At 38.9% G+C, this 16,103-nt stretch overlaps 1 protein-coding gene across 1 annotated transcript in view; it reads left to right on the top strand.

Annotated features, from left to right (window-relative positions):
• Nucleotides 1-16,103, top strand: part of LOC136861732 (glutamate receptor ionotropic, kainate glr-3) — a 137,620-nt gene that overhangs the window by 24,542 nt on the left and 96,975 nt on the right. The window contains exon 2 of the mRNA XM_068226180.1: nt 1,273-1,445. Within this exon, the coding sequence (XP_068082281.1) occupies nt 1,273-1,445 (173 nt within the window). The remainder of the gene's footprint in view (nt 1-1,272; nt 1,446-16,103) is intronic.

The raw sequence follows: 16,103 nt of genomic DNA, 5'->3' as shown, positions 1-16,103 counted from the left end.
GCTGTTTCTCATGTTCACACTAGACGCCGAACACTGCCGCTTTCTTACACCACACCCAGCTCCTGTCAACCCCCATCGTCACCGGATACCGAGTTAGTGCGCAGATCAATGCAATATGATTCTTTAAGGCGACATTCCGGAGATAAAAATATATTTTACCTAATGCATGGATTTTCACGAAACTTTGTGGGAATGCCACCTACATAAAAGTAGAGATATCGCGAACATTTCTTTTATATACAATTAATAGTTTTTCCAAAATATACTTTTTTGAAATTTTTAATTCCTTTTTTTCATGAAATTGAATTAACATGTTAATGTATATAATCTTTTAAAAGCAGAGTCTGAAGCTCTGGGACACTGCCCTTGAGGCGGCAGAGGTGGGGTCCCTCGCTAAGTCCGAGGGAAAAACCAGCCCTGGAGAGTAAGCAGATTAAGAAAGAAAGAAAGAAAGAAAGAAAGAAAGAAAGAAAGAAAGAAAGAAAGAAAGAATTAATTAATTAATTAATTAATTTCCCCCTCTAAATCATTATGTTTTCAGACTCTGGGTTGGGGGATATAAGTGGGAAGGATAACCAGTACCTCGTCCAGGTGGCCTCACCTGCTATGCTGAACAGCGACCTTGTGGGGGGGATGGGAAGATTGGAAGGGATGGACAAGGAAGAGGGAAGGAAGCGGCCATGGCCTTATGTTAGGTACCATCCCGGCATTTGCCTGGAGGAGAAGTAGGAAACCACGGAAAACCTCTACCTACTCAGTGGACCTCCCAAGGCTGAGTGGACCCCGTTCCAAAACTTGTACCACTTTTCAAATTTCGTGGCAGAGCCGGGAATCAAACCCGGGCCTCCGGAGATGGCAGCTAATCATTGTGTGATTTTCACGTTCTAAAATTTTGGACGGAAAAATCCCTACTACTTGAAAAAATCTGCAATCAAAAATTCCATATGCTGGTTTCTTAATGAAGCTGTGATACACATACCATACAAAGTGTTACATTTGCAGAATATTATGGGAGAAAATGGGATTTAAATGTAAAATTGCAATTGGCAGACGAAGCATTATTACAGTGATAAATTGTTTGAATTCATCGGAATAACTTAGTGACAAGAAGAAAGAAACTCAATAATTTCAATTTTAGTCATTAAAAGAATTTCACCGAAATGACCAAGATGTCTATTTTTATCTCCGGAGTGTCGCCTTAATTACGAGTGCTCCACTGTACTTCACCATATTATAATGCGACGCCGACCACTGTATGTTTCTTGTTCCCAGGTTCACTTGCAATGGCAGTGGCTGGCGCTCTTCACTCGGAAGGGCTACCTACGGGTTTACAGTCTATGACACAGCCTCAAATACCCACTGCGTTCGTGGTGAACCGCCATCGTCTGGGCATCGTCCTGCTCCCAGGAGCTGAGGACGCTGTCATCGATGAGCTCTTGGATCAGGTAAATCTGGAACATATACGAGGATATCTCTGAATTCTGAAGATATATTTTACTTTAATATTGTGCACTAATGTATGTAATAGTTGTTAGCGTTGGAACATTTCGCTTCATACACTCAATGATGTTTATTGCTTTAAGAATGATAAAAAGGTGGACTGAATGGCTCAGACGCTTGAGGCGCTGGCCTTCGGACCCCAACTTCACAGGTTGGATCCTGCCTCAGTCCGGTGGTATTTCAAGGTGCTCAAATACGTCACCCTCGTGTCGGTAGATTTACTGTCACGTAAAAGAACTCCTGCGGGACAAAATTCCGGCACCTCGGCGTCTCCGCAAAACATAAAAGTAGTTAGTGGGACGTTAAAACATAATAATAACGCCGGGATGAGTGGCTTAAAAGGCTAAGGCGCTGGCCTTCTGAGCCCAAATTGGTGGCTCGATCCTGGTATTTGAAGGTGCTCAAATACATCATCCTCGCGTCGGTTGATTTACCGATACGTAAAAAAACTCCCGCGGGAAAAAATTCCAGCACCTCAACGTCTCCGCAAACTGGAGAAGTAGTTAGTGGGGCGTAAAACATATAATTTTTATAATAATAATAATGATAATAATAATAATAATAAAAATTGTATGTCCACAACTACCGTTTCGGAGACCTCCTGAGGTAGCGGTATCAAATCAAATCAAAATCAAAATCTCTTTATTTGCAAATGAGGTGTTTACCTCGGTGGCAAATGGTACACTAAAATACATTATTGTCAAGCACTAAATATTAAATTAACAAGAGAATAAAATTTTCCTATAATACAATATTATATAATTTACGCTAACAATTTTTTCTATTAAACACACAGCTCATCCTTAATAAATTTACATTGTTTACAAAATTCTACTTATAATATCTCCTGTACTACTTACAAATATAGTCATCTGATATACAGTATGTGGAATTACTTCAAATGATACTGTACAACTGGTATAAGATTAAAATTTACATTGCATTTATTTACTTTTTCTTTTCTTTACCCATTCTGGAACCTAAGTAGCATAACGACCTGCTGCGTCTTAACCAGAGCCCCTTTTACCACCACTTTTCAGAGTTCCTGAAGGGCCTTCACAGCTACCGTAGCGGTCCCAGGGCCCTCGAAGTCCCCACTGTACTTCACCCCTACAGGCAGTCCCCTACTTTGGCTGTCCAAACTCCGTACACCAGGGGATGGAATTAATTTATTCACACACTCAATGATGTTTATTGCTTTAAGAATGATAAAAAGGTGGACTGAGTGGCTCAGACGCTTGAGGCGCTGGCCTTCGGACCCCAACTTCGTAGCCTACGTACATTTGATAGGGCGGATCATTGAAGACTACTGGCAAAAACTAGTGCAACAGGATTAGACAAAAGAGTGACTCAATGGGTGCTACATTTCTAGCAAATAGATCCCAGAGAATAAGAGTAGGCGAATCAATCAATACTGATCTGCATTTAGGGCAGTCGCCCAGGTGGCAGATTCCCTATCTGTAGTTTTCCTAGCCTTTTCTTAAATGATCGCAAAGAAATTGGAAAATTATTGAACATCTCCCTTGGTAAGTTATTCCAATCCCTAACTCCATTCCTATAAAAGAATATTTACCCCAATTTGTCCTCTTGAATTCCAACTTTATCTTCATATTGTGATCTCTATTACTTTTAAAGACACCACTCAAACTTATTCGACTACTGATGTCCTCCCACGCCATCTTTCCACTGACAGCTCGGAACATACCACTTAATCGAGCAGCTCGTCTCCTTTCTCCCAAGTCTTCCCAGCCCAAACTTTGCAACATTTTAGTAACGCTACTCTTTTGACGCAAATCACCCAGAACAAATCGAGCTGCTTTTCTTTGGATTTTTTCCAGTTCTTGAATCAAGTAATCCTGGTGAGGGTCCCATACAATGGAACCATACTCTAGTTGGGGTCTTACCAGAGACGTATATGCCCTCTCCTTTACATCCTTACTACAACCCCTAAATACCCTCATAACCATGTACAGAAATCTGTACCCTTTATTAACAATCATATTTATGTGATTACCCCAATGAAGGTCTTTTCTTATATTAACACCCAGGTACTTAGAATGATCCCCAAAAGGAACTTTCACCCCATCAACACAGTAATTAAAACTGGGAGGACTTTTCCTATTTGTGAAACTCACAACCTGACTTTTAACCCCGTTTATCATCATTCCATTGCCCACCGTCCATCTCACGACACTATCGAGATCACCCTGCAGCCGCTCACAATCTTGTAACTTATTTATTACTCTGTACAAAATAACATCATCTGCAAACAGCCTTACCTCTGATTCCACTCCTTTACACATATCATTGATATATATATATATATATAAGAAAACATAAAGGTCCAATAATACTGCCTTGAGGAATTCCCCTCTTAATTATTACAGGGTCAGATAAAGCTTCGCCTACTCTAATTCTCTGAGTTCTATTTTCTAGAAATATAGCCACCCATTCAGTCACGCTTTTCTTTCTAGTCCAATAGCACTCATTTTTGCCAGTAGTCTTCCATGATCTACCCTATCAAATGCCTTAGATAGGTCAATCGCAATACAGTCCATTTGGCATCCTGAATCCAGGATATCTGTTATATCTTGCTGAAATCCTACAAGCTGAGCTTCAGTGGAATAACCTTTCCTAAACCCAAACTGTCTTCTCTCAAACCAGTTATTAATTTCGCAAGCATGTCTAAAACAATCAGAAAGAATGCTTTCCCAAAGCTTACATGCAATGCATGTCAAACTGACTGGCCTGTAATTTTCAGCTTTATGTCTATCACCCTTTCCTTTATACACAAGGGCTACTATAGCAACTCTCCATTCATTTGGTATAGCTCCTTCAACCAAACAATAATCAAATAAGTATTTCAGGTATGGTACTACATCCCAACCCATTGCCCCAGAAATCTTATCAATTCCAGCTGCTTTTCTAGTTTTCAACTTTTGTATCTTACTATAAATGTCATTGTTATCATAGGTAAATTTTAATACTTATTTAGTATTACTCACATCCCCTATCTGGACATTATCCTTGTAACCAACAATCTTTACATACTGCTGACTGAATACTTCTGCCTTTTGAAGATCCTCGCATACACACTCCCCTTGTTCATTAATGATTCCTGGAAAGTCCTTCTTAGAATCTGTTTCTGCCTTAAATTACCTATACATACCCTTCCATTTTTCACTAAAATTTGTATGACCACCAATTATGCTTGCCATCATGTTATCCTTAGCTGACTTAGGATTTGAAATTGGAATTTTGTCTTCACACGGTAAACCGTTTTGGAGGAAGGAATGAATATATTTATTTTCGATTAAATTTGTTTCAAACCTTCTGTTATTTACCGCCTAGGGTATAATTTGAAATTTTAACTTCATAATTCGAATGGCTTCATGTAAATACGTATTTTTGTCATCATTCCTCACCCCCGACAAAACCCCCTTAGTGTGTCTTAAGTCCACTTCTTATTTGTACCCTCATAAAAATAATTCAACCACTTTTACACTTCCTTATGTTGATTCCACCTCCTCCCCCGCCACAAAATAGGTGTGTATTTTTAAAGGAGATCCCAAATACCAATTTTCTCGTCCGTAACATCCTTGTTTTTCGGAAATAAGTATCCTCAAACAAAGAATTCAGCTCATTTTTCAATTCCCATTAAGAATACGTGTTTCTTTTTTTAAGAGGAGATTCCAAATACAAATTTTCATATCTGAGTCATCTTCAGTAATTGAGATATAAGTATCCTCATAAAAAGAAGTCGTCCCCTTTTAGAGTCCTTTTTACAACCTCCACCTCTCTTTTTCCGAAACAAAAATACGTGTACTATATGTTTAAAAGATTAAAAATACCAATTTTCATGTCAGTTCCTTTACTTTACAGGAGATCCAAATACCAATTTTCACGTCTGTAACATCTTCAGTCTTTGATATATAAGTATCGTCATAGAAATAATTCAACAATTTCTTCAGTTCTTTTCACCCACCCCACCCCCTTAAGTAGATTTTCCGAAAACAAAACTACGCTTTTCTTTATTTTTAAAGATTCCAAATACAAATTTTCATGTCTGTAACATCTTCGGTTTTTGAGATGTAAGTATCCTCATAAAAAGAGCTCAACTCACTTTCAAGTCCTTTTTACAACCCCCTTAAGCGAATTTTCCGAAAACAAAAATACGTGTTTCTTTATTTTTAAAGGGGATTCCAAATACCAATTTTCACGTCTGTAATGTCTTCAGTTTTGGAAATACCAGTATCCTAATAAAATAACTCAACACCTTCTTCAGTCATTTTACCCCCCACCCCCCCACCCAAAGTGCTTTTCCGAAAAAATACGTGTTTCTATATTTTTAAATGATTCCAAATACAGATGTTCACGTCTGTAATATCTTCACTTTTGGAGATACCAGCATCCTAATAAGAATAATTCAACCATTTTTCAGTAATGTTACCTCCCACTTATTTTTAAAGAAGATTGTAAATACCAATTTTCACGTCTTTAAACTGTCAAGTTTTTGAGATATAGATACACTCATTTTAAAAATTCACCACCCTTTTCACCCCCTTACCAACGGAATATCCGAAAATCCTCCCTTAGCGAGCACCTACATTGTAATATAAATGTATCCTCAAAATGTTATTTCTTTATGTTCAGTAGTTTTGGCTCGGCGATGATGAATCTGTCAGTCAGGCAGGACATGTTGTTTTATATATAGAGACTAGCAAGATACCCGTGCATCGCTAATGTATTAAACTGAACATTGTAATTAAATGCTTAACATTAGGCTATATATAAACCGCCAAAATTCGCGATCTGACGGCAAATTTTCTCCCATTTTCCAATCTTTCTTTCAAGTAATCGATTTCGTACTTCCCGGGCTAGGTCAAGGTATTCCACCCGGTCAGTTGGGTCCCTAAATCCTTGCCATCTTTTCCTATAAGCATTTTAAATATGGGCCAAACCTTAAAGGAGATCCGGCGTGGTGTCGTCTTGAATATCTTGGCGGTACTGAACCTGCGACCGGACTACATTCGTAGTCATTATCCGGCCAGGATCCGTTTCCAGCGCGGTCCGCACATTTTGACGACTGTCTAAAACATTATTATTATTGTTAGGGTGAGTGATATTAGTTGAATTATTATTATTATTATTATTATTATTATTATTATTATTATGCAAAACCGCTACTTGGCGGTAAATTGCATCTGCAGCCATTGTCATTGCTGACAATGTGACCAGCACCATTGTCGCGCGTAGGCAAGTGCGCGGGATTTCTGGCGATAGGAATGATATACTTCCGTGCGTTATTGGCCTTATTATAGAGGTGAACAATTGCACGGTCAATATCATTCCTATCGTTTATTTCAAATGTGTTTAAATTTTTATTTATGTGCCAGGAGAATTTACTGTAATCTAACTTTAAGGTCTCCAAAGGAAAAGATGGCTCATGAAAACGAACTAAGGAAAGATTTAAAATGATCGCTTTATGATACGAATCAAGTACATTATGAACAGTAAAATCAATTGGTCTCAATTCCTTTTTCACCCCACCGCCGTTGATTTACCCCCCTCCCAATAAAAGAAGGCGCGTTTCTTTATGTTTAAAGGAGATTCCAGATAGCAATGTTCACGTCTGTTACCTTCAGATTTGATACAAAGTATCCCCATAAAGGGAATTCACTTTTTTCACTTCCTTTCACACTCCCTCCCTTAAGTGAATTTTCCGGGAAAAAACTTGTTTCTTTATTAGTAAAGGATCTTCTAAATAACAATTATCACGACTGTAAAATCCTCATTTTTTGACATATGTGTCCTCATAAAAGGAATTAAACTCCTTTTCACCCCCGCCTCCCAAGATGATTTTCCCCCAAAAATGCGTTTGTCTTTCTTTTTAAAGGAGATCCAAATACTAATTTTCACGTCTGTAACAACTTTAGTTTTTATTAGATGTAAGTATTCTCATACAATTAATTCAATTAATTTTTCAATTCTTTCACCCCCCACCCCCTTCATTGGATTTCCCGAAATCAAAGGAATACATGTTTCTTTACTTTTAAAGCAGATTTCAAATACCAATTTTCACGTGTGCAACATCATTCGCTTTTGAGATAATAGTATCCTCATACAAATAATTCAAATTATTTTTCAATTTTTCCCCCTCCCCAAGTGCATTTTTGAAAACAAAAAGAACGTATTTATTTATTTTTAAAGGAGATTCCAAATACCAATTTTCACGTCTGTAACATCTTCAGTTTTTGAGATATCACTATCCTAATTAAAAGAATTCAATCCTATTTTCAGTCATTTTTACCCCCAGCCAAGTGGTTTTTCCAAAAACGAAAAATACATTTCTTTATTGTTAATATAGATTTAAAATGCCATTTTTCACTTCTGTAACATGTTAAGTTTTTGAGATATACTATAGGCCTCCTTTTTAGTTCCCCTTAAGTGGAATTTCCGAAAACAAATCACCTATGTTTCTTTACATTTACAGGAGATTCCAAATACCAATGTTTACGTCTGTAACATTTTACGTTTCTGAGATATAGTCTTTCTAAAAAGTCACCCCACTTGTAACTCCTGTTTAACATTAATTGGATTTTCCAAAAACAAAAAAGTACTTGTTTATTTTTAAAGGAGATTCCAAACACCAATTTTCACGTCTGTAATATCTTCAGTTTCTGAGATATAAGTATCCTCATTAAGGGCATTCAATTTTTTTGTACCCTTTTTCACTCCTCCTAGTGGGATTTTCCGAAAATAAAAAATACGTGTTTCTTTATTTTTAAAGGAGATTCTAAATACCAATTTTTACATCTGCAAACTTTTAAAGTTTTAAGATATAGATACACTCATTTTAAAAATTTCTAAAAATTCACCCCATTTGTCACTCCTGTTTACCCCCATTAACTGGATTTTCCAAAAACAAGAAAATACGTGATCCTTTATTTTTAAAGGAGATACCAAATACCAATTTTCTGGTCTGTAATATCTTCAGTTTCTGAGATATAAGTATCCTCACTAAAGGCATTCAACCACTTTTTCACTCCTCCTACTGGGATTTTCCGAAAACCAAAAAATACGTGTTTCTTCATTTTTACAGGAGATTAAAATACTAATTTTTACATCTGCAGACTTTTAAAGTTTTTAGACATAGATACACTCATGTTAAATATTCACCACCCCCTGCCCCTTTTGAGCCCCTTAGTGACGGAATATCCTAAAATCCTCCCATAGCAAGCACCTACATTGTAAAATAAATGTATCCTCAAAATGTATTTTATTTATTTCCAGTAGCTTCGGCTCGGCGATGATGAATCGGTCAGTCAGTCAGTCAGGACATGTTCTTTTATGTATGTATGTTTAGTCATCAGCCCGAAGGCTGGTTGGATCCTCAACAGTTCCGCCATAAGCTGTCATAGATGGCCTAGGCATCACTGAAGAGGCGTACTAGGGAAATGAGGAGTGAGGTAGTTTCCCGTTGCTTTCCTCACCGAGCCAGAAGTTGCTATTACATATCAGTCTGCAAAGCCCACTGAAATGCATGCACCAACCGACCCTATGAGCAATATTTTCACACCATTCATAGCAGGGACTGGCTGCGTAAGGAATGGCATTACTAGCATCGCTCATACCTCAGTCACTTTCATTTTGTCAAAGCCAAGGATAAGACAGAGACAGATCAATGAAAGTAACAAAATTGCTCTAGCCCATACCAGAAGACTTAGTGCACTGTAAACACTAGGTCCCACCAGCAAAGGCATATGTTCTTTTATATACAGGGTTATTCCCCTAAGATGTTACACGCAAATAACGTCTAAACTATTAAAGATATCGGTATTCTGTTTTCATATTCGTAAATGATACCCAGAGGTTTGTAAAATAATGTGCTACTTATTCTCATGAGATGATTAAAAACTGAGATATTGATACTAACTCCAGATCTTTTAAATAGAACGACACAAATACATACAGCTGGCCTAAAAGTTCAACTGCATACAAGTTCAAATATGCAAGTAGTTTCAAAATCGGATTGTTACATTTTGAGATATCAATGAAAACCACTTTTGGGCTTTTGCGTGCCGCATCAGACAGCGTGTGGTCGGTCAAGGACGTATTGGCACGCAAGCTGTTTCCTGGCATTGATTCCAGCCACAGAATGGATACCAGGTATGTACTGTAAACTATCGTAAACATAATGTGATGCACCGTAACATACCCTGGGTCTGCAAAGTTATTGTATGACTGGTAAACACACAACGGGGAAGGGAGATTAAAGTGTATTTTTATTTTGTTTTGTTCTGAAATCCATGTGTAACAGGTTGCGCTCAGTTTGGCGTCTTTCCCCACGAATAGGAATGGGAAGGATTTGAAAAGGACGTCGGTCGTGGCCTATTTCAAAGGTACCAATCCTAGTGTTGAACATGGGAACTTTCAATTGACAACATAGCAAGAGCAATAAGTCTATCCTCGGTCATTGTGCTGCGCTAGAAAGTCTTTATTCTCTTCAGGGTAGAGAAACACCTTTCTGCTTCCGATGTCATGGGAATAGTAACAACTATATTTAAATATTTTCATTGGTATTACCTTGCCGCTATTCTTTGCCTCAATGATTTTTGAGTTTTCTCTCCAAAAGGTAATTATTCCAAAGAAGGCAAATGAATAGATGTTTAGTAAGTAATGATGTATTTGGGACAAGATATTAATTGGAATTTGGCAGTTTAATGTGACTTTTGGTAGTAACGATGCTTTTCAACGCTAGCGCTAGTTACGTGCACTATTCTCTGTTGCCTAGTCAAATTCCCGTAAGGCCAACAGATGGCAGGCACATACCCCAACCCCAACAACACGACTAGCTAGTCTTGAGACAGTGGCTTATTGCGCATGCGTAAAGAACAGAGATCCGTTTCTGCGATATCCTGGTCTTGCCTTAGTGCTGACTTTCGTCCCCCCGCACCTCGCTACTCCCTTCGCCTATGTACGGACGGAGAGATCGCCTTTGCAAGGGGGTTCATTCCAGACAAGTATCCAGCCACAGACCTTGCGCAGCTCACATGAATTGAAAGCCAGTACGAGTATATTACAGATAGAGGGACTTAGCAAGAGCTTCGAGATTGACAAGGAAGTTATGAAAATTACGTAGTTGAGTACAATTTGATATAAACTGGAGGTTCATTGCTCCATTGCGCTATACCAGAAACCGCCACTGCCAGTGACAATTATAGCTTTTGTTATGTTCCTTTGAAGTCAAAGTAAATATTTTATTCCTTTTAAAATTATCAACCCTCCCTGCCCTGTAATGAGTTCGCCTGTCATGCACACTTTGCGAGCCCGTCACATGTATACAATATGCTTACATGCCCGGTATCCATTCTATGACTGGAATCACACCCAGGAAACTGCTTTCGCGTCAATATGTCCTTGCCCGATTGCATGCTGTCTGAAAACCGCGCATGCCGTTCATATTGATATCAAAAAAGTAACTGTCCGATTTTGAAAATGCTTACATATTTGAACTTGTACGCAGTTGAACCATTAGGCCAGCTGTATGAATTGGTGGCGTTCCATTTGAAAATATGGACTTAGTATTAATATCTCGGTCATTAAATGGGCGAGTTGGCCGTGCGGTTAGGGGCGCGCGGCTGTGAGTTTGCATCCGAGAGATAGTGGGTTCGAATCCCACGGTCGGCAGCCCTGAAGATGGTTTTCCGAGGTTTCCCATTTTCGCACCAGGCAAATGCTGGGGCTGTACCTTAATTAAGGCCACGGCCGCTTCCTTACCACTCCTAGTCCTTTCCTATCCCATCGTCGCCATAAGACCTATCTGTGTCGGTGCGACGTAAAGCCACTAGCAAAAAAAAAAAATCGGTCATTAATCACCCCATGAGAATGCGTAGTACATACTTTTACAAGTCTCGGGGTATCAATTACGAATATGAAAACAGAATATCGATATCTTTAATGGTTTAGACGTTATTTCCGTGTAACATCTTAGGTGATTAAGCCTGTATATAGCCTAGCTGTCATATCATTTGGCACGATCCGTTAACATTATCTTTTGATATTTTGTAACCACCGGAATGCATACATGTTTCTACAACCATCGTGCTGTGATGACGTCACCTGACGTTATCTAACCTTAAAAGCTAGTTTCCTTTTGCAAGTTCAATTCTAGCCTGGCTGAGTGGCTCAGACGGTTGCGGTGCTGGCCTTCTGACCCCAACTTGCCAGGGTCGATCCTGGCTCAGTCGGCAGCTTCGTGTCGGTAAATTTAATGGCACGGAAAAGATCTCCTGCGGGACAAAATTCCGGCACCTCGGCGTCTCGGAAAACCGTAAGAGTTGTTAGTGGGACGTAAAGCCGATAACATTATTTGTTATCAAGTTCAATTTAATGTCAAGAATTTCATTCTGGTCTGTATTGAATCGAAATTTACAGTTTCAGATAAGGATAAATGTTTCCACCTATTCAGTACACTAAATCATGCCGGGTGACTTTCATCTTTATTGTATTGAATAGGTGGAAACATTTATCCTTATCTGAAACTGTAAATCAAGTTCAACTCAATGCCATGGAACAATGGTACAGTATCAGAGGTAGGCAGAGGAATTTAGACCTTCCGTGCTCTTGACGTTTGAAGGGTGGTCGAAAATGTAAAATTCAAAGGGGCATAAGATTCACACTGTATATAATAACGTATATATATAAATTTCGAACTGCCCTACGAGCTTCCCAATTTTTTTACATTGCGCCGTATTCTGTACTTAACTTTATAAAGCCCCAACTGAGGGTTCATATTAAAGGATATTATGTTTGGCACACGTTGTTAGTGTTATCGGACTTGCCTATTCAACGGTTAGCAACACCAAATCATTTGCTTGAATGCCGGGTGACTTTCATCTGTGCAACAAATGGCAACATGTGGCATGACCAGCGTTCTGTTGACTTCCTTAATGAAAGTGAGCAATGTACTATAGTATGTTAACAAGTTTAGGGTTTGAATACTTGATATATCAGTGAGAAGTGAATTATCTGTGAAGCTGACGTCTGAAATAAATGAATTTAAAACGTTACGTAGAAAACATAGAAAGTTATCCTGTAAGAACACTCTCGAGCTCCAAGCAGTGATCTTCACAAGGTTAATTAATTGCATGGTCACGACATTTAAAGTGAGAAGTTTGAATGAGAGAAAAATTGTTCTTTGACCTTCATCGTGCATTCTCTAGCAAAAAGGTCGGAAGAAAAAGAGCAATTACTTCCATGAAGGTTCTATAGTCAGTTCTTCGTTCGACATTCCTCGTTATGTCATCCCTGTGATTCGGGGAATTACCTTGCCTGCATATTATTTGCTATGAAATTTTCTAAACGCACAACATAAATGGACTTAAATAAAACAACCAGATTACATCTCGGCTTATAGCTCCTCTCCTGCAATAGGAAACGAGTTATGTAAGATTCTGTAATACAATATTGACTAGGTACTAAAATGTTTTCGTTCCATACCCTGATGGGGTTCGGCGACCCTCCTCATCCTCATCCTTAGCCTTAGCCTCCTCCTCCTCCTAAGTCTGAGCCTCTTTATCCTCGTCCTCCTCAACCTTACCCTCAGCCTTAGCTTATAACTTACCTCAAAGTAACAACTAAGCGTTGCTCCACAGTAATTGGACTGCGGACGAAATTTGACCAATTGACTCGTAGTCTTTAACTGACAAGCTGCATATAATCGAATGTTGGAATAGACATCCTAAAATACTGCCGAAATGTATCTAGATGTAAACGCAACTCCTCGTATAAACGACTAAATTCCCCGTTTCCTGGCCTATCCGTATAAATAGGATGAACATTCTGTCGCCTTGAATTTCTGGCTGAATATATAGGGTATATATACCCATATATTAATATTTAGCCACATTACTACTTTATAGACATGTCAATTTAAGATACTTCAATCAATAAATCAATCACTACTGATCTGAATTTGGGCAGTCGTCCAGGTGGCAGATTCCCTATCTGTTGTTTTCCTAGCCTTTTGACAGATATCTTGACAACACACTGTATAATCTGCGATTAGATTCAGTAAAGTCGATTTATGACGTTGGACAGTCCCTTCTCATCTGTGCACAGCACCGCTCTTCTGTAAAGAGTAAACACTAAGCACTCTCCGCTTTTCTCTTCTCTCCACGCTCCTCTCCGCACCACTACAGTATAAACGCAGACGTACGAGGGGAACCCGCCAAGTGTAACAACCCGATTTCCCAGAAACTTCGCTCAGCGAAAGGGGGGTCAAAATAAGCGAGCACATGTTTCGGCTTATCCGTAGACACTCGACCGTTTCCGAGAAAATGATGGTCGAAGTTTTCGACGTGTTTCACGTGCCTTTTAGAGCGTAACAAGTTTAACCGAAGCGGTTACTTCAAAATTTTGCACCCCGTGTTCAAATCACGACGAATTGTGGGTTTGTGTTTGTTCGTTCGTTCGTTTGTTTGTTTGTTTGTTTGTTTGTTTGTTTGTTTGTTTGTTTGATTGATTGATTGATTGATTGATTGATTGATTGATTGATTGATTGATTGATTGATTGATTGATTGATTGATTGATTGATTGATTGATTGATTGATTGATTGATTGATTGATTGATTGATTGATTGATTGATTGATTGATTGATTGATTGATTGATTGATTGATTTATCTACTTATGTCCACTGACGAATGTTTCTTATCAAGTTAGTGGATACCTGCAGGAGGGAAATACGGTGCATTCCCTCGGATGATACCGATCGTAGAAACATTCGAAACATAGAAATTTCGCACACCACGAAGACCGCGCGAAGGCAGATTTGTCACAGTTACAGTTCTGGTTGGGAATGTCACTCGATAAAGAGACGTCGTTAACATTACTAAAGATTTGACGTGCTGGCTAAAAGTTTGCGACAAACCTTGCATAATGGATCATTTTCCCAAAAACTAGCGCTTGCAATTGATTATGAATCAATGCGTAGAATTTTGTTGCGTCGCGTCTAGTCGTGATATCCCTTTGCTGTGCGATGAGTGTGGAATAATTGATGTTTTAAAATTCATTTACCAGGCGGAACATTAATAGGCGAAAAGAGACAACGGTATTTCAAAATACATTGAACAAAACCATTCGTGTAGTAATCGTCAATGGACAAAAGTAAATAAATGAAATAAAAGAAAGAAAAAACACAGCTCATCGGGATTTGAACACGGGGCGAAAACGTGTGAAGCCGCCGCGAAAGCCGCTACGTTCCGCGTTGGTTAGATTTTCTGCGCGCTAACAGGCACCTAAAGCACGTCGGAAACTTCGACCGTAATTTTCTCCGAAACGATCGAGTATCTACGGATAAGCCGAAACATGTGTTCGCTTATTTCGACCCCTCTTTCAGTGAGTGAAGTTTCTGGCAAATCGAGTTGGTACACTTGGCGGGTTCCCCGCGTTAGTAGTGCTGTGTGTGCAGCTTGATCGAAATGTAGGCTGCCGTATTCCCGTGAGGATGCGACCCAAATGATCGCACATCCGAAACCTCTTTTCACCAGGCGCGTAGTGTTAATAGAATGTATTGTTGACCCTGCATTTTCTTTTCCTAAAGAAAGGAACGTATGGAACACGCATGGGTACGACGATTTGAATAACATTTATAAAGCAGATAAAAGGCACAATTCTAATCAAAGCTTCAGTTAAAAAAAAATATATGCGAAATTAGTTTTGTTGAAGAGAGCAGCACTATACAAAAGTTATGGAAAAGCGCAACGAAACTTAGAGGCGTGTTTTTTAAGTAAGGGCCGTTTGAAAATAACTACGCAACGAAAGACGATTTTCCAACACCATATTTGTTTGCAGATTCTACATACTTTACTCTATTTTTCAACATACTCACCAAGTTTGTTTAAACATTTATCAACCTTACAACTAAGTTTTGAATATCCTCTTCGTAGAAACTTGCCGCCTGCTCCGATAACCCATTCCCTAATCCATAGGAATTAAGAGGACAAGAGGGTTAAAATCCTGAGAATTAAACCAGAGTCTTCGGACCAAAGCCATACATTCTGTCACTTTAGCCATAAAGCCAGACTTTAATTTGCTAAACCCTAAGCTACCATCTCCACTGATCAAGTGCTGAGTATTGGCAGTGGCAGAGGCCAGGCCAGTCGCTTGTGAAACAGCCTTGACAACACTCTAGTGCTTATTGGCTGCTGCTCAGAATGCTTAAGTTCTGACATCCACATTACTATATAGGCTATATAAACCAGAATTTAGTAACCACTCAGGCAATGTTTTCCACCTCTAGTTGAGAAAATCTCATTGATCAGAAATCTCTTCTTGGAAACTAAACATGAACCTTCTTCCCTTGAGGTAGATCAACTAGCCGAAGTATCTTGTGAATCCCATTTGAAGACTCTGTATCACAACTCCATGTCTCTGATCAACTTTTGGATCCATGACATCGCCTATACCCTACAATCTCAAGAAAGAAAATACTGCATTTAATGCCTTTCATGACAACATACCTGTGTGAATGTACCTTTTCTGCTCTCACACAAATGAAAACAAAATACAGAAACAGAGCTAATGTAGAGGCTGATCTT

This window comes from Anabrus simplex, chromosome 1, assembly GCF_040414725.1.
Source record: "Anabrus simplex isolate iqAnaSimp1 chromosome 1, ASM4041472v1, whole genome shotgun sequence".
In the NCBI taxonomy this organism is placed as follows: Eukaryota; Metazoa; Arthropoda; class Insecta; order Orthoptera; family Tettigoniidae; genus Anabrus; species Anabrus simplex.
The sequence above is the reverse complement of the archived record's forward strand: the minus strand, read 5'-3'. Positions and strand labels throughout refer to the sequence as shown.